Source organism: Gorilla gorilla, chromosome 1, assembly GCF_029281585.2.
Source record: "Gorilla gorilla gorilla isolate KB3781 chromosome 1, NHGRI_mGorGor1-v2.1_pri, whole genome shotgun sequence".
Classification (NCBI taxonomy): domain Eukaryota; kingdom Metazoa; phylum Chordata; class Mammalia; order Primates; family Hominidae; genus Gorilla; species Gorilla gorilla.
The window spans coordinates 213211499-213236397 of NC_073224.2; the positions used below are offsets into that span (position 1 = coordinate 213211499).

At 43.9% G+C, this 24899-nt stretch overlaps 1 protein-coding gene across 4 annotated transcripts in view; it reads right to left on the minus strand.

Annotated features, from left to right (window-relative positions):
• Positions 1 to 24899, minus strand: part of ARID1A (AT-rich interaction domain 1A) — an 89510-nt gene that overhangs the window by 53974 nt on the left and 10637 nt on the right. For all 4 annotated transcript variants that reach the window (XM_063701358.1, XM_019013361.4, XM_019013368.4 and 1 more), the window contains exons 2-3: positions 1971 to 2183; positions 230 to 682 (exon numbers count right to left, since the gene is read on the minus strand). In XM_063701358.1, the coding sequence (XP_063557428.1) occupies positions 230 to 682; positions 1971 to 2183 (666 nt within the window). The remainder of the gene's footprint in view (positions 1 to 229; positions 683 to 1970; positions 2184 to 24899) is intronic.

The window sequence follows — 24899 nt, forward strand, 5'->3', positions numbered from 1 at the left end:
TTCCATTGCCCTATTTCTTCATCATTAAGGAGAGCTACAGGTCTTTATGCAGTTAAGGAGGTTATGCCTTTATTAGTTCAATCAATCCAGTTAGCATGTTTACCCAGAGTTTAATTGGTCTTTAAGTGCACGTTAGAGAACCACTCTGTACAGCAAAGTTCTCATGACACTAACCCCCAAGCTGTCTGTAGTCACACACAGGGAAGGGCAGGAGGCAGGGATATCTTACCTGCGGTGGAGGGAAGCGCTGCTGGGAATAGGCAGTTTGCTGGGACTGCTGAGACTGGGGCTGAGGATACGCAGCCTGCTGGGAGAGCGTCGAGGGTGCTGGCTGCTGAGGTTGCTGCTGCTGGTAAGGAGACTGAGCCTGTGGCTGTGAGTAGGGGGGCTGGCTCTGGGGGTGCTGCTGTGTCGTGGACTGCTGGGAGGGGTATGGAGCCGGGGACTGCTGATGTGGAGGCTGGGATGGCTGCTGGGAGTATGGAGGCTGAGAGGACTGGAGCTGTGGTGGTTGAGACTGTGGCTGCTGCTGATACGAAGGTTGGGCATGAGGGGTCTGGGACGGTGGTTGCTGGGAGTAGGGTGGCTGCTGCTGCTGAGGGTGAGGACTTTGCTGGTTGTAATATGGAGTCTGGCCCTGTTGACCATACCCGCTGGGGCCTTGTTGTCCATAAGGAGGAATCTGTAGGAAAGGAAAATATACTTTTAGCACTGACTCTCCTGCATGAGGAAAGATGAAGTGTTTTGTGAGAAGCTATGCACTGATGATGAGTATAGAAAGCAAGCATGCAAGGCCTCATACTTAGGAGGCCCAGGGTTTTTCTCTCACCCTGCCTAAACTGAGCCAGGAAGGACAGCCAAGCTGGGTTTTTAGGTGGTTTGTTTACAAGTGGACTACATTTATCCACTGAAAATTTACACTATTTACTATTTGGGCAACATAAGTTTAAGAGCAGCTGTTTCTACCAGTGAGCCTAACTCTTTTTATCATGGCCTAGACTGTTTTTATAAGTGTTAGGAATCTGTACCCTAACCACAATGAATAGTCAATAGCAGCCTGGCTCAACCAACTGAAAACCTAGGGTTTAGTAATTCAGACAGTGTGCAAATCACTAAGCTACTTTGGTTCTCTCTTTCATTTAGTTTTCATTCAAAAAAAAAATTTGACAGCCTACTCAATTACTTGTACCAGGCACTATTTTAGGCACTGGGGATATATTTAGTAAGCAGGCAAAAAAATAAAAAAATAAAATAAAATTACCTCATCTCTCCTCTATTGGAAAAAAGAGACAATTTTCTATATTAAAGGTGTACTTTGCTTTAAAGTCTTAGAAGTAAAATTTGTTTTATATTCTCTCCCTATTTTCAGTATGAGTATCACTCAAAGATAAATGATAGAAAACTTTGTCAATACAAAAATGACAATAAAGAGATAATGATGTGAATGGTTCGACAAAAGGAGATGGATAAGGGGAAATCTTAACATTTGTATCAATGCTGTTAACATCTTTTCTGTTTAATCTTCCCCTTTTCTTCTACTCCCAGTCACATTCATTTTGAACCAGAAGGCAGATATGTTAAAGGTATTCAGAAGCATAAAGGGCCTCTTCCGTCCCCAGGGCACATGATATGAATGGTTTTCCTAATAGTAGCAGTGCCTACGTGTTCAGCCACTGCTTTTCATCCCATCTCATTCAGAGATCACCACTCACTAGGTATAAGCTGGCCAGTCAGGTCAAGAGAAAAAGAGATATGTACCTGTGACCAGGGAGTAAGTAGTTTTCCTTGGAGCACACATGGAACGGTGCCTATAGCTTTGGCTTTGTTAGTAGCACTCTGTAATTAACTGAGCCAACAGGTCTACATTCCTGTCAAGAGGCTTGGAAGCCAAGGATACATTCTGATTCTATAGCTCACAGATCAGATTTTGGACAGCAACAAGGGTCAAGGTAATCACAATCACCATCTACCTGCTGTGTATAAGAGAGGCCGCCCATGGCACTCTGCGCCCGGCCCTGCATGGTCATCGGGTACCGCTGCGGGGTCTGGGACCCATATGGCTGCCCTGGGTACCCATGTCCTTGCTGCGGTCCTGACGGAGGTCCCTGTTGCTGCGAGTATGGGTTAGTCCCGCCATATGGCTGAGGTCTCATCTTGCCCATCTGATCCATTGGACTGGATGGCTACAAAATAAAGAGCATTTCGTTAACCTGAGCTTTGATGGCCTCTGGCCACTGAATATATAACCCAAGTACACAGGTTTTTTTAGTCTGTATGCTACAAAGAAATACAGTTACTTTGAAAGAGCAATGAGACCAACCTAGTAACCTTTAAGTCAACTGACCCGCCTCAGAACCGTAATTTTGTCATTTGAAAAATGAAAATACCACCTATTTGTGAAAACATGTTGTAAGCTAAAAACTACTTTGTAACTGTGGTACTGCTTGAGATCCAAGGGACAGGCCGGGTATAAACAAAGGCCCTTCAGTTGGTAGAGGACGGTGCTGCTATGCACTGCCATCACCTTGTTACACACCAAAATTGATGCTTCAATGCCATGACGGGGAATTCAAATACACAAACATCTAGATGTTTCTATTCTTCCAATAGTGGAAACTCTCCTTACACATCTATAGCCTATTTGCACTATGGCACAGTTAAATTTATGCTTTCTTCCAAATAAGCAAAGAAGCTAAGTGACAGCTGAGGGAATGGGAACTCTGAATTAAGAGCCTTGTGCATCTCAACTGAAAAGCTCATTTCCTTTAATATTCAAGAGCTTGAAGATATAAGAAAAACAGAACTTTTGTCTCTTTGAGAGACAAGAAGATTCAATGGTAGGCTGTCATGGAAGTTAAAAAAAAAAAGAGCAAGAAGACAGAGAGGTACAGCTAGCACCAATAATGAAAGCTCAAAATTCAATTCACAGGTATTTGATGCAACAGCTTTCTTTCCAGCTCTTTGTGGAGCAACAGGTTCAATCAGCTCATTCACTTTTTGATATGCCTTTATCCTACTGGCACTCCAGAGCACACTCTCCCCTGCCAGAAATATCTACCTATATCTATTGGTGGTGTGCGGGGAGGGGGAAGTTTCTCTAAGCACCTTTAAGACACACACAAGATGGAGAGTAGGCATGGGTCTGATATAAAACTTAAAAACTAGCTCTTACATTGGGGGTGAAATAGATACTGATACTCTAGGCCTATCACTAACCGTCACATGAAGGAGTTCAGTGGTTCATTGATTTTAGCATGCATCAGAATCACTTGAAAGGCTTGTTAAAACAGACTGCTAGAACCCACCTCCCAGGACTGATCTAGGTTATCCCTAGGGTTCCTTCCAGTTCTATTATTCAATAATTAATAAGCTATTCTATAATTTAAGCTGTTAAGACCTTAAACAACAACAAAACCTCCAAAATAAAGGAAGGGGACATCCAAACAATTCGTTCTCTGTACGTGTTTATTTTTTAATAATGCTATGAAGTGTTTTATAGTAGAGGAAGTAGAGCTTTCATGAAAGAAAACAGGTAAGACAATAAGCCACAGAGGCTGTTCTTCTTAATATCAAAGGGAAAAAAGAGAAGCAGAGTTATTTCTTAGGCTATATCTGAAATCTCAGCTAAATTGGTGAGTGATGATGGGAATACTCCTCCCCCATGTTTCTAAACTGTACAAAATCATAGTAAAACTGTGTCCCAAATCACTACTACATGTCAATATTATTAAAGTACTGTTGCCAACAATCCTAACTGAACAATTTTTGCCCAAGTCTTTCATCCATATCAGAAGCTCCAATAATGTTCCCTATCATAATTTTAGAGCTACATAGATTTTAGGGTTACTTAGGAAGTTCGAATTTAACAACAATTAATAAATAGCATATGGTTCTCCCCAATACACCTGGCAATGGAGCCAAAACATCACCATTCTCTCCTGTAAAGAGCTTGGGGGCTTACATGGCCATATCATGCCACATATCACACTGAGATCCTCATCTCATCACAGACTGCAGCTGCTGTCCATGTGGCCTCCAACTGGAGAGACTATTTTGTTGAACAAAGAGATCAGCCTGCTCTGGGTATCTCTGTCAGTCTAGGTCTCCCCACAACATGAGGGGCAGTCATTACCATGGTTACTATAGAGCTTCTAGAGCAGTAGCTATTAACCAGGGCTGCAGATTAGAATTTTCTGTGAAGCTTCACAAATGGCTAGGCCTCTCCCTAGAGATTCCAATTTACTGGGTCTGGAAGGGCTTGTGCTCTTCTCCAACCTCCTTAAGATCTTTGAATGAGTCTGGTGTATACTATTAGCTAAGAACCAGTGATCTAGAGAAGCACTGGCCAATAACATTTTCTGTGATGGGTAACTATTCAACACTTGAAATATGACAAAGGAACTAAATTTTTATTTTTATTTACATGTAATTAATTTAAATTCACATAACTACATGTGGCTAGTGGCTTATTATGTTAGAGCAGTTCTAGGACAATGCTGTTCCCAAATCACTTCCACCACTCCCTGGTCAATAATAGTTCCAAACTTCCTAACTACTAAATCCTGCACAGTATTATTACATAGAGCATAGTGTAGTAATTTAATAGACTTGGGTCCAAATCCTACCTCTCTCACCATCCTACCTTGAACACATCAGTTCTTTAAATGCACATAACACACTTCACACAGTGCCTGGTATTTAAATGTCCAATAAATGGTAGCGATTATCAGTAATGATAAAACAGTGCTTTTACTTGGCTCTAAAGCCCTCTACAATGTGAACCAGTTTTCCACATTTTTTCAGTCTCACTCCAAGATTCCCCACATACTGTACATGCCCAGCTCTGTGCAATGGCATCCTGCCCTGCCCTCCTGTCCACAGTGGCTTCTAGTAACAGAAACTTGACCTTTCAAAATGAAGCCACTTCCCCTATCTTCAGTACACTTTGATCTCTAACATTTCTAAATGCTCTACTGTAAATCCAGTTAGCATCCTAAGATTTAACACTTAGTTGCAGCTAACTATTCCAACTAACTGATTGCATTTCTCAAGACTAACTTCTGGGAAGCCAGAGATCAGGTGTTTTATCTTCAAAGCTCTCCCAAATACCAAAGTACAGAGCTTGGGCTCAGTGACTGTTCAATGTGCAATGCTGTCCTATTCCAAAAAAGGGTAGGAGACACTATGGGGACAAAGCCCAAATCAAACTATCTAGCCATAAAGCCAGGGTCATAGCCTAAATCTAACCCTAACACAGGGGTTATGACTTTGAAGGTAGAAAAAAAGTTGGACTCAAGTGAAAGATGAGAAAGAAGGATGAGAATATTCAAGGGAGAACAAGCACACTTTAAGAATAACCTGGCTGGGCGCAGTGTCTCACGCCTGTAATCCCAGCACTTTGGGAGGCCAAGGCAGGTGGATCACTTGAGGCCAGAAATTGGGAGACAAGCCTGCCTAACATAGCAAAACCTCATCTCTACTAAAAACACAAAAGTTAGCTGGGTGTGGCGGCACATGCCTGTAGTCCCAGCTACTCGGGAGGCTGAGGTATGAGAATCACTTGAACCTGGGAGGCGAAGACTGAAGCGAGCCGAGATCAAGCCACTGCACTCCAGCCTGGGCAGCAGAGCAAGAGTCTGTCTCAAAAAAAAAAAAAAAAAAACAAAATACAAAAAACAAACCCAAGGCTGGGCGCAGTGACTCATGCCTGTAAATCCCAGCATTTTGGAAGACTGAGGCAGGTGAATCACTTGAGGTCCGGAGTTCCAGACCAGCCTGGCCAATATGGTGAAACCCCGTCTCTACTAAAATACAAAAATTAGCCGGACGTGGTGGCGCACGCCTGTTAATCCCAGCTACTCAGCAGGCTGAGGCAGGTGAACCACTTAAACCCAGGAGGCAGAAGCTGCAGCGAGTGGAGATTGTGCCACTGCACTCCAGCCTGGGCAACAGAGTGGGACTCTGTCTCAAAAAAAAAAAAAAAAAAAAGTTTATACCAGAGAGAATTTCAGAACTGCAGGGGCATCCTCGTATACACTCCTTAAAAACAAAAGGCTAAGGACAAGTCACCTTTTCCTCTCTCACACGGAGGCCTGCGCTCCCAATTGAGTACAGCTACTTACATGAGGGCTATAAAGGGTTCAAGGAATGTCCCACCTCAACTTTAGGAAATCTTTGTAGACCAAAAGTAAATGTACATCAAAGAAATTTTTATTCTAAAAATAAAATTAATATGCTTCCTTTTTCTGGTCATCAGATTTTTGACTCCCTCCCATCACAAAAGTCTTATGATCAACAGAATATGCAGCTTATTTGGCAAACTAAATATATATTCAGTTCAAACAATCAGATTATTCTGATCTCATGTAAAAGTTAGACATCTGCTCAAATCAGAAGGGGAGGTGGGCAGGGACATAACTCACACTTATGACGTTTAAAACCATCGTGAAATATTTGTGATTTGCAGTTACAGATGAAATGCCATCTCCCAATCTCTCGTAACAGAGAAGGGGACTTAAATCTTCACTAATCAGTTTTATTGGAAAGTAGCAATTTCAGACCAGAAAAATCCCTACATGCAAGATACAAAAGCCAGTATCAGCAGTCTGCAGGCACAAGGCAGGGGATGGAAACTCCAAACCCTAGCTGCAAAAAGCCAGAGATTCCACTCTGGGAAAGACAGAGGAAATCCTTTCAATGGGAAACCACAGGAGTAGATTACTGTGATTACACTTCAAAAGCAAAGGCTCTGCCACAGAGACACATAATTGAGAGGAAAATGCTGCCCCTTGATCAGCAAAGTCGGGCCCCCTGCTATATACTCTCCTGCATTCATAAAAAATAAAAATAAAAAAGGGGGAAACAGCCATAAGAAAACTCCTCATCTCCATCTACCACTTACCACCTCCTTCCAGATCACTGGCCATGTTATAAACTGCCTGCCAAGTGAAATGTACCAAAAGATGCAGTTTAGGGGCATCAAAGGCAAGAACGCCTAGCAGCTTGTCCTTCTGAATATATTCAGAACAAACAGCCAGCAGACAGACCCCTTCCATAGGGAGTTCCCCTGCTCCAAGCCAATAGAATTACAAGACCCTCCAGACTAGTCGGCTACTGGAACCTCTTACTTCTTACTGCATCAAGGAAAACCAAAATGACCCCCAAAAACTGCTGAAATAACAGACTAGACTTTTAAGGTAGACCTGGGCTGAATGTCTTATAACCCAAAGTAACCACTTTGTGAAACTCACAGATTAAAATAGCTGCAAATTCTCCATCTGACCATGACCGAGGAGAGAGCAGAGAAGACAGAGCCAAGAACTCAAAACTTCTAAGCAGAGATATACCATTCACAAAAATGTACCACACCACGTGGCAGTGGCACCAGGAAAGAGAAACTTCATAATTTTATTTAAATAAAAGTCCAACTGAGGAAAGCTCCAGTTCCAATCCAAGGATATAGAAAGAAGTGACCAGGCAGCAACCCTAAGGAGCTAAATTTAGTACTCAACAGTGCCAAGGGCCAGCAAGAATAAGAACAGAGAGGGTTGGGCCAGGAGCTGCCAAAAAGGTGTCCATCAGAGAGGAGAAGTCTTGACCACTACTCATTTTATCATCCTAAATGCTAACTAGCTGGGGCTAGTGTAAACCTAGAGCTATAACCTTGGCTTTTGGACATTTAAGTATTATTACTCCTTGTGCTTTCAATTTATTCCTGGCTAGATTTGTTATATGACTTTTAATAATAACAATAAAAAAAATGCATCCCTGGCTCTTTAACCAAAAGAACCCCCCTAATTGATTCCCACAGTAATTAACCTGCATTTTACCTCAGAGAGCGGTAGTTAAGGAAGTCGGCACTGCTATTTATAACTCATCTCAAATTGAGGGCAGACTGCCTAAAATCTAACACATCCCAGCTGTACTCCTGTTTGAACTGGGGCCAAGGGAATTTTTTAAAGCAATCTTGGCACCGAATGAATGACACCAACAGTATGAGAGCGCGAGTGGTTGTGTTGTGGTGACGTAGCATTGGAGGTGGAATGGAGAGGGGGGCCAGTGTACTGTGATCCCTCTGGTGCATGCCTGCTGCTTGCTGAGTCCCAGTACAGTAAGCTGGGAACCGCCCACTGAGAGCCAAACACAGGAAAAGGCTTTTCCTGTGGAACGCCTTGAAGTGAGAAACACATGGCTAATCTGCATAAACTCGAAGCCACACCGCCCCTGCCAGGAAGGTTAGTGCTCGTAATCTCTGGCCATGAAGCTGGCTGCCTGGGAGGACTTGGACTGGCGCCTGATAACCCAGAAAGAGCCGAGAGAACAGATGGGTAAGGACCCCAGCAGAAAACAGCCCCAGGTCACATGACTCGCCACATGGCCCCGCCAGCACAAACTATTGTCTGGCTTCAGAGCTCCCTATACAAAGGCACCCCGTCCTCCGCTTCCTGTGATTCCAGGGACAGGCGGCAGCTGTTGATCCAGTTCCAGTATGGGACCCTCCCCTGTGATAGGGCATTCCAGGCAGGGGCAAGTGTAAAAATTAAGGCCTCTCCCAACCAACAGCTTTCAGCTTCCTGCCAGCTGCACGTGGCTCACTTAGATCTCAGGAGTAATATCTTAGGACAGACTAGGCTTCCACCAAAAAAATCACCCTATGTACCCTGGTACATAAAATGACCAGCATAAATCATTCTCATTGTCCCTTCTCTCCCCAGCCAGACAACTGTATCTAACGCCCCTTATCCTGTCTTTTCTGTATCCCCTAGTATTTCAGACCTTCTTTGAAGACTAGTCAAGAACCCCTAGCCCCCAATTGAGGAGAAATTGTCCAGAAACATGTTTGTCTTAGTTTTACTCCTAGATCCCGCCTCCTAAAGTAAGGAGACTACCTTCATCTTGGTTTAAATAGTGGGGAAACATGACTTTTTATATGACCTAGGACAATAAGAGATTTCTAACCTCCTATTTGGCCTCAACAGAGACAACACTAAAGATTTCCTGAAGCCAAGCTGATGACAGGAAAATAAAAAAATCTCATTAGATTATACCAACACCTGTCACAGGGAATCAAACCCACTCAGCCTATGATTCTCTTCATTCATAACCTAGGAACCATAACTCAGTTTTCTACTTCACAATTCCTTCATTCTAGTTCATTCAAGTTCTAAACAAACTGACCATCTGCCTTTGGTGAGAGAGGAATCATCAACAACTAGTTTGCAACTACCACTCCCCAAAAAAGTTTTGTTTTTTAAAAATTCTTTCAAACTTCCATAAATTTCCAAGTGGAATAAAAATCGGCCAGACGCGGTGACTCACGCATGTAATCCCAACACGTTGGGTGGCCAAGGGGGCAGATCGCCTGAGGTCAGGAGTTTGAGACCAGGCTGGCCAACATGGCGAAACCCCGTCTCTACTAAAAATACAAAAATTAGCCTGGCATGGTGGCACGTGCCTGTAATCCCAGCTACTCAGGAGGCTGAGGCAGGAGAATCGCCTGAACCTGGGAGGCAGAGGTTGTAGTGAGCAGAGATCACACCACTGCACTCCAGCCTGGGTGACAGAGCGAGGCTCTATCTTGAAAACAAACAAAAAAAACCACCACAAAAATCAGTGAAAAGTTCTATCTACCCCATTCTGCTTACAGAAACCATTCTAGAAGATCAGACACATTCCCCTTTGCAGACTTTGCCCATTCCAATGATATCCCCTGAAGCACTAGCCTGATGAAACCTCCAGGAAGGCGCTTGCAACCAGATGTCAAACCAAGAACATCTAGAAAGTGATGTAAAACAAGACAAAGGCCTCATTCTCTTCTGGGCTTAGAGATATATAGACTACCATCTCTATCCTTCCAGACCAGAAGATAAGAGAAAACTCACTAAGGTTAGAAGAAGGAGACCAAAAGGGGAAGAGTCATTGAATCATGTAGCAAAACTCAATCAGATTATGAGAACCAACCATAATAACCACCTCACAGCTGTCTACCAAAAAGAGGCATGCCAGAAAAACCACAACCAGGTGACTGACGCTTCTTCACTTCTTTGGCACCAGAAAGGGCCCTTCAAATAAAGCAGTTACAGCATCAAACTAATGAATCCCAACAAATGATAAGTCCTTCTCTGTTCATCCAGGGCACTTTCATTAGCCACGTTTTCCATAACAGGTGGCTATCATCATTTCCAGAGAAAATGCTCTTCCTAAAATGATGAAGATCACTTTTTCCTAAGACTAAACTTAACCAATTTCTCCCTATTTCAAACAAATTACAAAAGCCACTAAGGAAACCAAGTAACTTCTCTGGAAAAAATCCTTTCAGGTACTGCTTAAAACCAAGGGTTAGGCCAGGCGTGGTGGCTCACGCCTGTAATCCCAGCACTTTGGGAGGCCAAGGAGGGCGGATCATGAGTTCGAGACCAGCCTGGCCAATATGGTGAAACCCGGTCTCTACTGAAAATACGAATATTAGCCAGGCGTGATGGCACACGCCTGTAGTCCCAGCTACTTGGGAGGCTGAGGCAGGAGAATCACTTGAACCTGGGAGGTGGAGGTCACAGTGAGCCGAGATCGCACCACTGCACTCCAGCCTGGGTGACAGAGTGAGACTCGGTCTCAAAACAAAAACAAAAACAAAAACAAACCAGGGTGACAAAAACAATAGTAAGACCCCAAGAAAACTATGAAACAAGAACCAAAATGTCATCTCATAAAATTAAACGTCCCCTTCTTTACAACTTTTTATCTCAAAAGGCAGCAGTACAACCAGGTGCAAAGAGCAGTAAACTGAGAGGCAGTAAGTACATCTGGGGTCCAATCCCAGTTCTCAGATCAACTTCCTGAGGGAGTGGTCAAGACAATCAACCAGGTTGAACCTCAACCTCCTCAGCTACTCAATCCAATTCTACCCTCCAGATTCTTAATTAGCAGGTCTGGGATGGGGACCGGGCCAGGAATCTTTTTTTTTTTTCTTTTGAGACAGGGTGTCTCAATCCATCACCCCGGCTGGAGTGCAGTGGTGTAATCATGGCCCACTGCAGCCTCAACCTCCTATCCTGGGCTCAGGTGATCCTCCCACCTCAGCCTCCTGAGTAGCTGGGACTATAAGCACATGCCATCATAGCCAGTTTTTGTAGAGATGGGGTTTCACCATGTTCCCAGGCTGTTCTTCAACTCCTAAGCTCAAGTGATCTGCCAGCTTCAGCCTCCCAAAGTGCTGGGATTATAGGCATGAGCCACTGCGCCCAGCCAGGAATCTGTATTTTTAATCTTAAGAGAATCTCGTATCCAGTCTGGGAACATTTGGGCTACGTGGCCAAAGGTTAACTGACAATCAAATAAATTAAGGTTGTACTTTTTTTTTTTTTGAGATGGAGTCTTGTTTGCTCTGTTGCCCATGCTGGAGTGCAATGACGCCATCTCAGCTCACTGCAACCTCCACCTCCCGGGTTCAAGTGATTCTCCTGCCACAGTCACCCTAGCAGTTGGGATTACAGACCTGTGCCACCAGGCCCTGCTAATTTTTTTATTTTTGGTGAAGACAGGATTTCATCATGTTGGCCAATCTGGAAGGTTGTACCTTTTTTTTTTTTTTTTTTGAGACAGAGCCTCGCTCTGTCACCAGGCTGGAGTGCAGTGCGTGACCTCGGCTCACTGCAACTTATGCCTCTCGGGTTCAAGCAATTCTCCTACCTCAACCTCCTGAGTAGCTGGGATTACAGGTGCATGCCACCATGCCCGGCTAATTTTTGTATTTTTAGTAGCAACGGGGTTTCACCATGTTGGTCAGGCTGGTCTCAAACACCTGACCTCGTGATCCACCTGCCTCAGCCTCCCAAAGTGCTGGGATTACAGGTGTGAGCCACTACGCCCAGCCCAGTTGTACCTTTTTTTTTTTTTTTTGAGATGGACTTTCACTTTTGTTGCCCAGGCTAGAGTGCAATGGCGCGATCTCGGCTCATTGCAACCTCTGCCTCCTGGGTTCAAGCAATTCTCCTGTCTCAGCCTCCCAATTAGCTGGGATTACAGGCGCATGTCACTATGCCCGGCTAATTTTTGTATTTTTAGTAGAGACGGGGTTTCATCACATTGGTCAGGCTGGTCTCCAACTCCTGACCTCAGGTGATCTGCCCGCCTCGGCCTCCCGAAGTGCTGGGATTACAGGCGTGAGCCACTGTGCCCGGCCTCAGTTGTACCTTTTTAAAAAGAAAAAAAAAAGTATAGAGTTTCACACCACTTTAAGCAAGTCACTTCATCCCTTGGCACCAGAACCATCTTTAAACAGGGATTAAAAACTGTTTAACAAAAATATGAGACAGTTCAAACGATAAGTATGTGAAATGCTTGTTATAGTGCAAATCCATCTCCAGCACAGAGTGTCTCTAGAATTCAGATGTACATTCGTTTTCCTTAGCCAAACAATGGTCTGAAGAGGGCAGTGCCTGGCCAGTAGAGAAAAGCTAGAAATGCACCTCAGATTCCCAAATGAGCAGCACTTTCAGCCAAAATCAAGCTTCCCCAAATTCCTATACTCAGTCTCAGATTCTTCTGGTTCACCTGGGCAAGTATCGTAACATACTAATGCTTTACTTATTTGTCTTGTTTGCTATCTGTATCCTTGACTAGAATATAAATTTCAGGTAGGCAGAGATAGAGATATGTATACAAAACAAACAAATGCTCCCCTATGCCCAAAAGCAGGAAAGGAAAGGGGAATGTAGAAGAGAAAGCGAAACTCTAGTGGCCTGGCAATTCCTGTCCCCATTAATGCTGAACTGAAATGCTTTGGATCTACAGGAGTCCCCCCATTATCCTTGATTTTGCTTTCCAAGGTTTCAGTTACCCACGGTCAACCACAATCTGAAAACATTACATACAATAAGATATTTTGAAAGAGAGAGACCAAAATCACATAACTGTTGTATTTTATCATTAGTTATTGTTAATCTTACTATGCCTAATAAATTAAACTTTATCATAGGTATGCATGTATAGGAAAAACAAAGTACAGTCAAACCTTTGTATCCATGGCTTCTGCATCCACAGATTCAGCCAGCCTCAGATCAAAAATGTAGTTAGGCCTACGATGGTTGTGCCTGTACTGAATGTGTACACTTTTTTTCTTGTCATTATTCCCTAAACAATATAGCATAACAACTACTTACATAATATCTACATTGTATGAGGTATTATAAGTAATCTAGAGATGATTTAACGTATACAGGAGAATGTACGTATTAATGGTTTATATGCAAATACCATGCAATTTTATATATTCCACAGATTTCAGTATCCTCAGGGAGTCCTGGAACCAACCCCCTAAGGATACCGAGGGGCATTTGTACATATAGGGTCTGGTACTTTCAGGCACCCACTGGGGGTCCTGGAAGATATCGCCGCACAGATAAGGGAGGACTACTGTACATGGCCAGTTCTAGGCAGTGGCTTAAGAGCTCTGCCCCTGCAGTGCCTTCAACTTTTGTCTCTCAGTTTCCTTATCAACAGAACAGATAGTAGTACCACACTTCAGGGTCGAATAAAGTAAATAAAGAACAAAACAACGGCCGGGTGCGGTGGCTCACACCTGTAATCCCAGCACTTTGGGAGGCGGAGGTGGGCGGATCACCTGAGGTCCGGAGTTCGAGACCAGCCTGGCCAACATGGAGAAACCGCGTCTCTACTAAAAATACAAAAATTAGCCGGGCGTGGTGGTGCATGCCTGTAATCCCAGCTACTTAGGAGGCTGAGGCAGGAGAACTGCTTGAACCTGGGAAGCGGAGGTTGCGTTGAGCCAAGATTGCACCTTTGCACTCCAGCCTGAGCAACAGAGCAAACTTCGTCTCAGAAACAACAACAACAAAAATAACAACAAAAACAAACAAAAAAACTGTTCCTCAAATCAGCTGGGCATCCTCTAGCCTCAGAGCCTTTGTATTCATAGATCCTTCTACCTGGAATACTTTCTTCACCCAGATATTAGTATAGCTCACTTTCATGTCAAATATCACTTCAGTGTGGCCTTCCCTGGTGAACTCCTCTAAGATTTTAACCCTGCACACTCCTATACTTGGTTCCTGATTAACTTTTTCTCCCAAGCATGTATCACTAGCATACTATATATATGATTCACTTATTTATCTTGTTCAATCTATATGTCCTGTGTATGTTTAATTCACTGCTGTATCCTCTAGCATCCAGAATGGCAGCTATCATCATCCTACACAAGTGCTAAGTTTCTGGCAGTAGAGCTTGGAAATTTGTAGAACAATTAATGTCTGTCCCATACACTTAAGACCAGAAGTCCACAGTCATCAACTAGAGGTTAACTGACAATCAAATAAATTTAGGCTGTACTTTTTCAGGAAGAAAAAAAAGTATAGTTTCACATCACTTTGAGCAAGTCACTTTATCTCTTAGCACCAGAACCATCTGTAAACAGGGATTAAAAACTGTTTAACAAAGATAAAAAACAGTTCAAATGGTAAGGATGTGAAATGCTTGTTACAGTGCCAGTTCATAAAGCACACACACAATACTTCTCTCTTTTCACCCTCAATAGGAGAAATGGCAAAATAGGGTTGAGAGCAGTTTCAAAATACCTACTTAAAAAACATGAACACACAAGTCAGACACCAAAAGGGTTGGCCAGTCCAAGTCTCAAGCACCACCTACTTTCAGTCTGTTCTCCCAGAGGATTTTGTTCAAAGCTCCTTCCAAGAATCCTGACAGTACAGCCAGTAGTATTCAACCGGGGCAATACCAACCACTGAGAAGTGTTTGGAAATAAATGTATGAAAGTGCCTTTTTTGGTTGTCACAGCAACTCTATAGTACTACTGGCATTTATTACCCGGGGAGCAAGATGCCAATGTCCTGCAATATAGCACCACAAAAAGAAGAGCCTTCCTGGCCAGGCACAGTTGGCTCACCCTGTAATCTCAGCACTTTGGGAGGGCGAGGCAGGCAGATCACCTGAGATCAGGAGTTCAAGACCAGCCTGGCCAACATGGGAAAACCCTGTCTCTACTAAAAATACAAAAATTAGTTGGGTGTGGTGGTGCATGCCTGTAATCTCAGCTACTCGGGAGGCTGAGGCAGGAGAATGGTTTGAACCTGGGAGGCAGTGGCTGCAGTGAGCTGAGACCACTGCACCTCATCCTGGGTGACAGAGTAAGACTCCATCTCCCTGTAAAACAAAAACAAAAACAAAAACAAAACAGAAGAGCCTTGCTGAGGAACAATGAACTCTAGCCCAGCATGCCTCAATGGATAACTTCCTATAAAACTTGACCCTAGAGGGAAAGGGACTCAGAACTGACCAGCACCCATCCTAAGATCTCAAGACTACAAAGCCACACATCAGACAAGGTGAGCATAAATAAAAATTTTAAAAAACAGTTGTGTTGTTCTCCAATGCATTTATTACAACTGTAACTATAGTTATTTGTGCTTATCTGCTTACATATTTTTCCCCACTAGAAAGTACTCCATGGAGGCAGGAATTATGAATCCTATGTTCATAACATACTATCTGATTCACTGTAGAAGCTCAGTAAGTGTTTTTGCATTAATGTAAGCAACTAGCATGTGGCAGATACTCACAGGTTTTTTTCTTTTTCTTTTTTTTTTTTTGAGACGGAATCTCACTGTTACCCAGGTTGGAGTGCAGTGGCGCGATCTTGGCTCACTGCAACCTCTGCCTCCCGGGTTCAAGCGATTCTCCTGCCTCAGCCTCCTGAGTAGCTGGGATTACGGGCACGCACCACCACTCCTGGCTAATTTTTGTTATTTTTAGTAGAGATGCGGTTTCACCATGTTGGTAAGGCTGGTCTCAAACTCCTGACCTCATGATCCGCCTACCTCAGTCTCCCCAAGTACTGGGATTACAGGCGTGAGCCACCGCGCCCAGCCTGATACTCACAGGTTTTTCAAAAAAGATTCTGCCATATGACTTCTTACATTGGCAAGGCCCAACTATTTTATGTTTTTTTTAAAGACGGGTCTCCCTACATTGCCCAGGCTGGCCTGGAACTCCAGGGCTCATGTGATCTTCCTGCCTCAGCCTCTGCAGTAGCTGAGATTATAGGCGTGTGCCACTCTCCCCAGCATATTTTATGCTTTAAATTAAACAACATTTCAACAACAGGACTGAGCAATTAAGTGAACTTTAAAAAGTTCTTATCCTAAAAATTCCTGAGAAATGGAAAATATCAAAGTCTAGGAAATCTTGATGGTACGCAAAGACACACTGGTATACTGCATCCCAATATATGCTCAAAAATTAGAAACTCTGTCCCCATGTGAGGTGATATAGATTGAAATCAGAAAAAGGTACTTCCTCCCACAGACCATCCTCTGGTGCTTCTACTAGGAAAAGGTCCTTGGTATGGATGGACCACATGCCCAAATGAATATTGCTGTCCTTTTGATGTTTTCTGCCCTACTTATCATTACCTACCATTAAGTGATATGGTACACTTAAGGAATACATGGAGGGGCAAGAGTAACCTTACAGAGCTTTACCCAGGTGTGCACATTCCAACTTTTGTTCTAAATGCATCTTCTGATCTAGTTTCTAAAATACTCCTCCCTCTTCCACGTTAAACTGATTTGCAGATAAGTGCTGAAAACAAACAAATAAAGTAAATAAAGATAAAAACTGCCCCTAGCCACAAAACTTCAAAGCCTCATTTTCTTTCTCTAACTTCTCCCATTCTTTTTATTTTATCTACAACTGCAAACTTGGGCTGGTCTTTCAGTTATACAAAAAAGATCCTAAATTTCTCTAATACATAGTTCTATATCCCGCCAAAGAAGATATCTGTGACAGATCACTGAGCTGTAGGAACTTAAGTTACATGCAGTCTGGGATTCTGTTTGTCATCATGCTTGTACATCAATCCAATCAAGTACTGTATGTTGATAAAAACACCAAGAAGCAGCAGCAATGCCACTGTTTATTTCATTAATTCCTAGGGCTGCCTTGGACTACTTCCCCAAAATACCAGTCTTTCACTAGGTCCCCCTAAGTCCACTCTGAACTATAGCAGGCACAATTAAATAAGTTAAAGAACGGCCCAGGGAATAGTCAACCTTATTAAGATTATATATGCGGCGCGGTGGCTCATGCCTGTCATCCCAGCACTTTGGGAGGCAGAGGCAGGTGGATCATGAGGTCAGGAGTTCGAGACCAGCCTGGCCGACATAGTGAAACCCCATCTCTACTAAAAATACAAAAATTAGCCCAGCATGGTGACATACCTGTAGTCTCAGCTACTCAGGAGGCTGGGCTGAGGCAGAAGAATCGCTTGAACCCAGGGGGCGGAGACTATGGTGAGCCGAGATTGCACCACTACACTCCAGCCTGGGCAACCGAACGAGACTCCGTCTCAAAAAACAAAACAAAACAAAACAAACAAACAAAAAAGATTATAGATGCATCCAAATCCTCAGGTTTTAAGGTCAGCAATTCCCTGGATGGAAAACCAGAGTACTACAAATTCTATAGTTCTTCTCAAAGTTCCAAAAGTATGCTGGTACATACCAACCTCATCTACACCACTGTCTATACAAACTATACAAGTATGTACAGGAGACCGTCACTTCATGATTTATCCCAGGAGTATACAAGGCCATACCAGTCACCAGTTGTCTTTTCAGAACCTTATTGTCTCTATTCTTTGCCATCTCTGGCCAGTATAACCAAGTTGGGATGGACACTTGGCATTCTAAACTAGCCAACATTTAACTCTCTTTTTCCCTAACCACTTCACAGTCTATGATGCCTCAAAATTTCCCTTTGGTGAATGTGTTTGGCTGGGTGAGCCCAGCTATCTTAATTTCATTTTAACCCAAAATACCATAATGAGACCACATATTGGTCACTTGAGGTTTTATGTTGGAGTTTTAAAGAAGCCAATTCAAAGTGGCATTGGGAAAGCAGAGGATTGAAATCACAAACTGTAAAGAAAAACAATGTTACAAATCTGTACTGGGTCAACAGAACCCCAAAAACAGATGAAGGAATCTGTCTCCAGACCAAAGACAATAAAGTGGGAAATGAGAAGAGGTAGAGACCATTTAGGAACTTATTAGTTAATCAGACATAGACATTTCCTGCCTCTAGTTAGCCAGGCTTTTCCAAGAAAGGAAAGCAGATACTAAAAATCTTCACCGGCTGGGCGCACGCCTGTAATCCCAGCACTCTGGGAGGCCGAGGCAGGCAGATTACTTGAGGTCAGGAGTTCGAGACCAGCCTGACCAACATGGTGAAACCCTGTCTCTACTAAAAATACAAAAAAATAGCCAGGTGTGGTGGTGGGCGCCTGTAGTCCCAGCTACTCGGGAGGCTGAGGCAAGAGAATTGCTTGAACCCAGGAAGTGGAAGTTGCAGAAAGCCAAGATCACGCCATTGCACTCCAGCCTGCGCAACAAAGCAAGACTCTGCCAAAAAAAAAAAAAAAAAAAAAAAATCAATCTTCACCAAACTAACACCAAAATGATGTTAGTCTGAAACTGGTGTATGTTGTATCTCCATTTTACCAGCTCTGGTGTGGTAAAGTTACTGGAGTTTCCATGTGCTCTGCATTCTACTAATGCAGAGTTAGACATCAAAGGAGAAAATGAAAAAGGAAAAAAGAAAAAGCCAAGAACAGAGAAAATAAAGCTTAAAAGTGATAGAGTTTAAAACACACATGCACACACACACAAACATAAGATTCCTTACTAAAGTATTCATCTGTACATACAAATATGAAATCACAGATCAAGCTGTAGTCTCCTCCTGGAAACTACTGCCTTCATTGCAGCTAGGTCCCAGTGATCACAGCTACGCTTCTCAGGCAGGAGGAAAAAGAGGCCTGGTAGCAGAATACTTGTTTTTAATGGGAAGGACAGAGAAACCACATAAGCTGTTCAGAAAGTCCAAATGAATTAGAACACTGGTTCTTCACTTGGTCTTCAAACTGTTAATATTTATCACCTGACCACTTCTGTAACTCCCACATCTGTGCCAAGCACAATCCTTATTCATTAAGTTATACAACCGGAGACAGGTCTTGGCTCAAATGTCCACCCCTCAGAGAGTCCTCACTCACTGCAGAGATGAGGTGGCTTGTTCAGGAATCTACTTAGAGGGTTTATTTTTATTTGAGACAGGGTCTTGCTCTGTTGCCCAGGCTGTATGTAGTCCAATAGCACAATCAGGTCTCACTGCAGCCTCCAATAAACTACTGGGCTCAAGTGATCCTCCTGCCTCAGCCTCTCAAGTAACTGGGACAATAGGTGCATGCCACCAGGCCCAGCTAATTAAAAAAAAAAAAATTTTAAGAGAGACAAGGTCTTGCTATGTTGCCAAGGCTGGTCTTGAACTCCTGGGCTCAAGCAATCTTCTCATCTCAGCCTCATAAAGCACGGGGATTACAAGTGTGAGCCACTGCTCTCGGCCTACTTACAGGGTTTATTTACTAAAACTTCAGAAGAAGAGACACAAGGAAAGGAATTCACAGCAAAACTCAGACTGACCACTAAGAAGTAGGGGGTGAGGGAGAGAGGTCAATAAAGACTTACTGTGAGAACACCAAATCACCCAACGCCCTGTTCTCAGATCAGACAGCAATCACAGGCAAAAGGGACATCATGGCATTTAATTAGTGCTCCAACACTGACCTTTAAGTGGCATTTTCAAGAATCACTTTCTTGGAAAAGTGTACTGTATTGGCCATACTTGGAGACCACCATAGTCAAGATCCTATTTTTTTTTCTGTATATAGACAGGGTCTTGCTGTGTCACCTAGGCTGGAGTGCAGTGGTGCCATCATGGCTCACTGCAGCCTCAGCCTTCCTTGCTCAAGTGATCCTCCCATCTCAGCCCCCAAGTAGCTGAGACTACAGGTGCACATCACCATGCCTGGCTGATTTTTTTGATTTTGTAGAGATGGGGTTTTGCCATGTTGCTCAGGCTGGTCTCGAACTCCTGGGCTCAAGCAATCCGCCCAGCTCAGCATCCCAAAGTGCTTGGATTACAGGCATGAGCCACCATGCCCTGCCAGTCAAGATCTTAAAATACCTTTCCCATCTTCATCAAAATCCCAGGACCACAGGTCCAGATTATCTTCATGCCATATTGCCAAAGAACTAAGAGAAAGAGAAATGGAAGGCAGGGAGCCCCCAGGTCCTATAAACAAGCAGACATGTTTTGTGACTAGAACTTATCACTGCACCAGTAAAGGTCCATCTCAAAAGTATTTTCTTTCTTCTCCTGTTACTGGCTGAATGTTTATGAAACCCTGAAATTAATGTTGAAGCCCTAACCTCCAACGTTACGGTATTATTAATAGGAGGTGGGGCCTTTGGGAGGTAATTAGGGTTAGATTAAGTCATGAGGGTGTGCCCCCATGATGGGCTTAGTGCCCTTATAAGAGCAAGAGCTGGGGGCGCTGGCTCACGTCTGTAATCCTAACACTTTGGGAGGCTAAGGTGGACAAATGGCTTGAGGTCAGGAGCTTGAGACTAGCATGACCTACATGGTGAAATCTCGTCTCTACTAAAAAATATATATAAATAAATAAATAAAATTAGCCGGGCGTGGTGACGTGGACCTGTAATCCCAGCTACGAGAGGCTGAGGCAGGAAAATTGCTTGAACCCAGGAGGCGTAGGTTGCAATGAGCTGAGATTGCACCACTGCACTCCAGCCTGGGTGACAAAGCGAGACTCTGTCTCAAAAAAAAAAAAAAAGGAGAGCAAGAGACATAAGAGGCTAAGAGGGCACTAATTGGGGTGGTAGACCGGCAAGAAGACAGAAGACAGTTGCCTACATGCCAGGAAGATGACTGTCACCAAGAACCCGATCTGCCAGCATTTTGATCTTGGACTTCTCACACTCCAGGACTTCAAGAAGTAAATGTTTGTTGTTTAAGCCACCTCGTCTATGGTATTTTGTGACAGCAGTCCAAGCAAACTAACACACTCCCCTAGCCTCAAGCATTTTAACCTTTTCTCCATTCAATAATACTTTTTTTCATAGGAGGGCACATAGACATAAAACATCAATCTATGGTATAATTTAGAAGCAGCCCCTCAGGTAATTTGGATATACTCTGCAGCCCAGTTGAGTGTAAATGTATAAATCTAGTACTTCTCAAACTTCAGTGTTCATCAGAATGGCCTAGAGGACTTGTTAGAACATATTGCCAGAGTTCTGGATTCGGTAGGACTGGCCAAGGGTCTGTGCTTCTTAACAGGACCTAGTAATGCTGATGCTGGTGGCTAGGGACCACACTGAGAACCACTGCACTAATCCACTTCTCAAGCTGGAACAACAGGTGCTCTGTGTGTGTGTGTGTGTGTGTGTGTGTGTGTGTTATTATTTTATTTTTTGAGATGGCATCTCGCTCTGTCGCCCAGGCTGGAGTGCAATGGTGTGATCTCGGCTCACTGCAACCTCTGCCTCCCAGGTTCAAGCGATTCTCCTGCCTCAACCTCCCAAGTAGCTGGGACTACAGGCATCCACCACCATGCCTGTAATCCCAGCTACTCGGGAGGCTGAGGCAGGAGAATTGCTTGAGCCCAGGAGGCGGAGGTTGCAGTGAGCTAGATCATGCCACTGCACTTCAGCCTGGCCGACACAGCGAGACTCTGTCTCTCAAAAAAAAAAAAAAAAAAGGCAAGCAAGCTAGCCCTGATAGCTGGCATAGTTACACGTGCTTGTAGCTCAGCTACTTGGGAGGCTGAGGAAGGAAGATTGCTTGAGGTCAGGAGTTTGAGAGTGGGCTATGATTGTGCCTGTGGATAGCCACTGCACTCCAGCCTGGGAAACACAGAAAGACCCTGTCTCTAAACAAATTTTAGTTTAAAAAAAAAAAAAAAAAAAAAAAAGCATTACAGTAACTCAGATGTAGCTAAAAACTAGGGAAAATTTTGAATTCGGTAAAGACCAATACTAGCTTTAACCACTCAATTCTATCTCTCCTGAATTGAGAAGCAGGGCCAGTGGGAACCTGGGGTCCTGGGTGGGGGGTGCTGTTGAGAACTTCCATGGTAGTGCTGCAATCTTCCTACATCACCCTTCTGGCCTCCTGGCTGGAGCAGGGTGGTAGCATTCCAGGGGTGCTGGGTGCAGGGGAGGAGAATGTGAGGTAGATTGGTGGATGCACAGGAGGAAGGTGGGAATAGTGGTATCAACTCTCCTGGAGGCTTGCTTCTGAAAAGGATGGTTGGAGAGTGGGAGAGATAGTTGTGGGATTGACCGACCAATCAGGAGTCATGTTAGAATTGTATTTGATAAACGAATAGTACTTTCACATATCTAATATTTACTATAGCTTCAAGGTAGATATTTTTCCTCATTATATAGTTGAGAATACAGATTCAGAGAAGTGACTTACCTAAAGTCATACCGCCCTAAGAGAACTTTAAACCTAGGTTTTAGAGATGACTCTGCTATGAAACTTTGTATGTGGCACTCAACTTTATGTGTTCATTTCCCCCAAGTGGCAAATTAAGACAATAATCCGCCAGGCACGGTGGCTCACACCTGTAATCCCAGCACTTTGGGAGGCCGAGGCGGGCGGATCACGAGATCAGCAGATCGAGACCATCCTGGCTAACATGGTGAAACCCCATCTCTACTAAAAACACAAAAATATTAGCCAGGCGTGGTGGTGGGCACCTGTAGTCCCAGCTACTCGGGAGGCTGAGGCAGGAGAATGGCATGAACCCAGGAGATGGAGCTTGCAGTGGGCCAAGATCGCGCCACTGCACTCCAGCCTGGGCGACAGAGCAAAGACTCCATCTCAAAAGAAAAAAAAAAGACAATAATCCCTGCCTCTTCAGCAAGTGCTCCAAGTTTCTGGAAAAGTAATATCACTCTGCATATACCTTCATAATTCAAGTCACTTTCACTCAGATCAAAGTGAAAGACTCTGGCTGGGTGCGGTGGCTCGCACCTGTAATCCCAGCACTTTGGGAGGCCAAGGCGGGTGGATCACAAGGTCAGGAGTTCAGGACCAGCCTGACCAACACAGTGAAACCCCATCTCTACTAAAAATACAAAAAATTACCTGGGCGTGGTGGCGGGCACCTGTAATCCCAGCTACTCAGGAGGCTCAGGCAGAAGAATCACTTGAACCCAGGAGGCAGAGGTTACAGTGAGCCGAGATCACGCCACTGCAATCCAGCCTGGGCGACAGTGCAAGACTCCGTCTCAAAAAAAAAAAAAAAAAAAGTGAAGGACTGTATCTTAAAGGCTGAATCTCACTCTCAACCCCAAAGATCCCTCTTCAGAAAGAGAGGAACAGATGCTGCCAGTTCTCACCAATGGTATCACAAGGCAGCTATAAACCAAGTGCCATGGCCATTCATCAGAAATCCAAAACAACAAAACCCTAAATGGAAGGGATGGAAGGGAATGACAGGACAGAGCTCTAGGCACGATGTCAAATTGTTAACTAATGGCTTTTCAGTCTTTCACCCCATTTAAGAGTTTCAGGCTATTGTAAAAATAATGTCCTAAACAATCTTGGTGCCTGAGTAATTTATTTTGGAGAAGCAAAATTAGTATTTTAAATTGTAATACCTTTGAAGAGTCAGACAAACCTTGTCTACCTTGTCAGACAAACCCAACTCTACCTTTTACCAGCTATTTTCCCTAGGGCAAATTTCTTATCTTACTCTATTTCCTCATTTGTAAAAGAGGAAGATTAATAATAGAACCCACCTCCTATACAGTTTTGAAGATTAAATTAGGAAATTCATCAAGAGGACTAAGCATAATGCTTAGCACATAATAAGTACTCAAATGCATGGTGGCCATCATTTGAAAGTCAGGATCCTTGCCAGGCACAGTGGCTCATGCCTGTAATCCCAGCACTTTGGGAGGCCAAAGCCAGCGGATCACCTGAGGTCAGGAGTTCGAGACTAGCCTAGCCAACATGGTGAAACCCCATCTCTACTAAAAACACAAACATTAGGCCGGGCGTGGTGGCTTATGCCTGTAATCCCAGCACTTTGGGAGGCCGAGGCGGGTAGATCACGAGCTCAGGAGTTTCAGACCAGCCTGGCCAACATGGTGAAACCCCTTCTCTACTAAAAATACAAAAATTAGCAGGGCGTGGTGGAAGGCGTCTGTAGTCCCAGCTACTTGGGAGGCTGTGGCAGGAGAATCAATTGAACCTGGGAGACGGAGGTTGCAGTGAACCCAGATCACACCACTGGACTCCAGCCTGGGCGATAGAACAAGACTCCATTTCAAAAAAAAAAAAAATTAGCCAGCCGTGGTGGCGCATGCCTGTAGTCCCAGCTACTCAGGAGGCTGAGGCAGGAAAACTCCTTGAACCCAGGAGGCGGAGATTGCAGTGAGCTGAAATCGCACCACTGCACTGCACTCCAGTCTGGGTGACAGAGCAAGACTCCGTCTTAAAAAAAAAAAAAGTCAGGATCCTGGTGAGGATCTGTGACCCAAGAACATATAAACTACCTACAGAATTGTTCCCCAAAAGCTTTGTAATATGGTTCTCTTTAGAAGCCTAAATTCCTAAACAAGCAAAATGTTAGAAATCTGGAGACTAAAAGCCGGTTATCCAAACCTAAATTACCAAGAGTTTCACATAACGCTAGATCAACCTGTGAACTCCAACACCTTAGGACCAGAACAGAATGTTGTCCAAAGGGCAAGAGAAAAAGACATACATATTTGCCAAAGAGACACAGTAATAAACCAATTCCCAGCATTTCTGCCCTGTTCTCTAAGAACAGAAAGCAACAATGTCTACCCCAGACAGGAGCAATCACTGGGCAAGAAGAGCCCAAAGATATATCTGTTTCTTCCAAAAGGAAGCATCCAACACTATGTGGCCTTTAATCCCTCTACCACGTGGCTGAATTCGCACTTTTCTTAAAGTCAAAG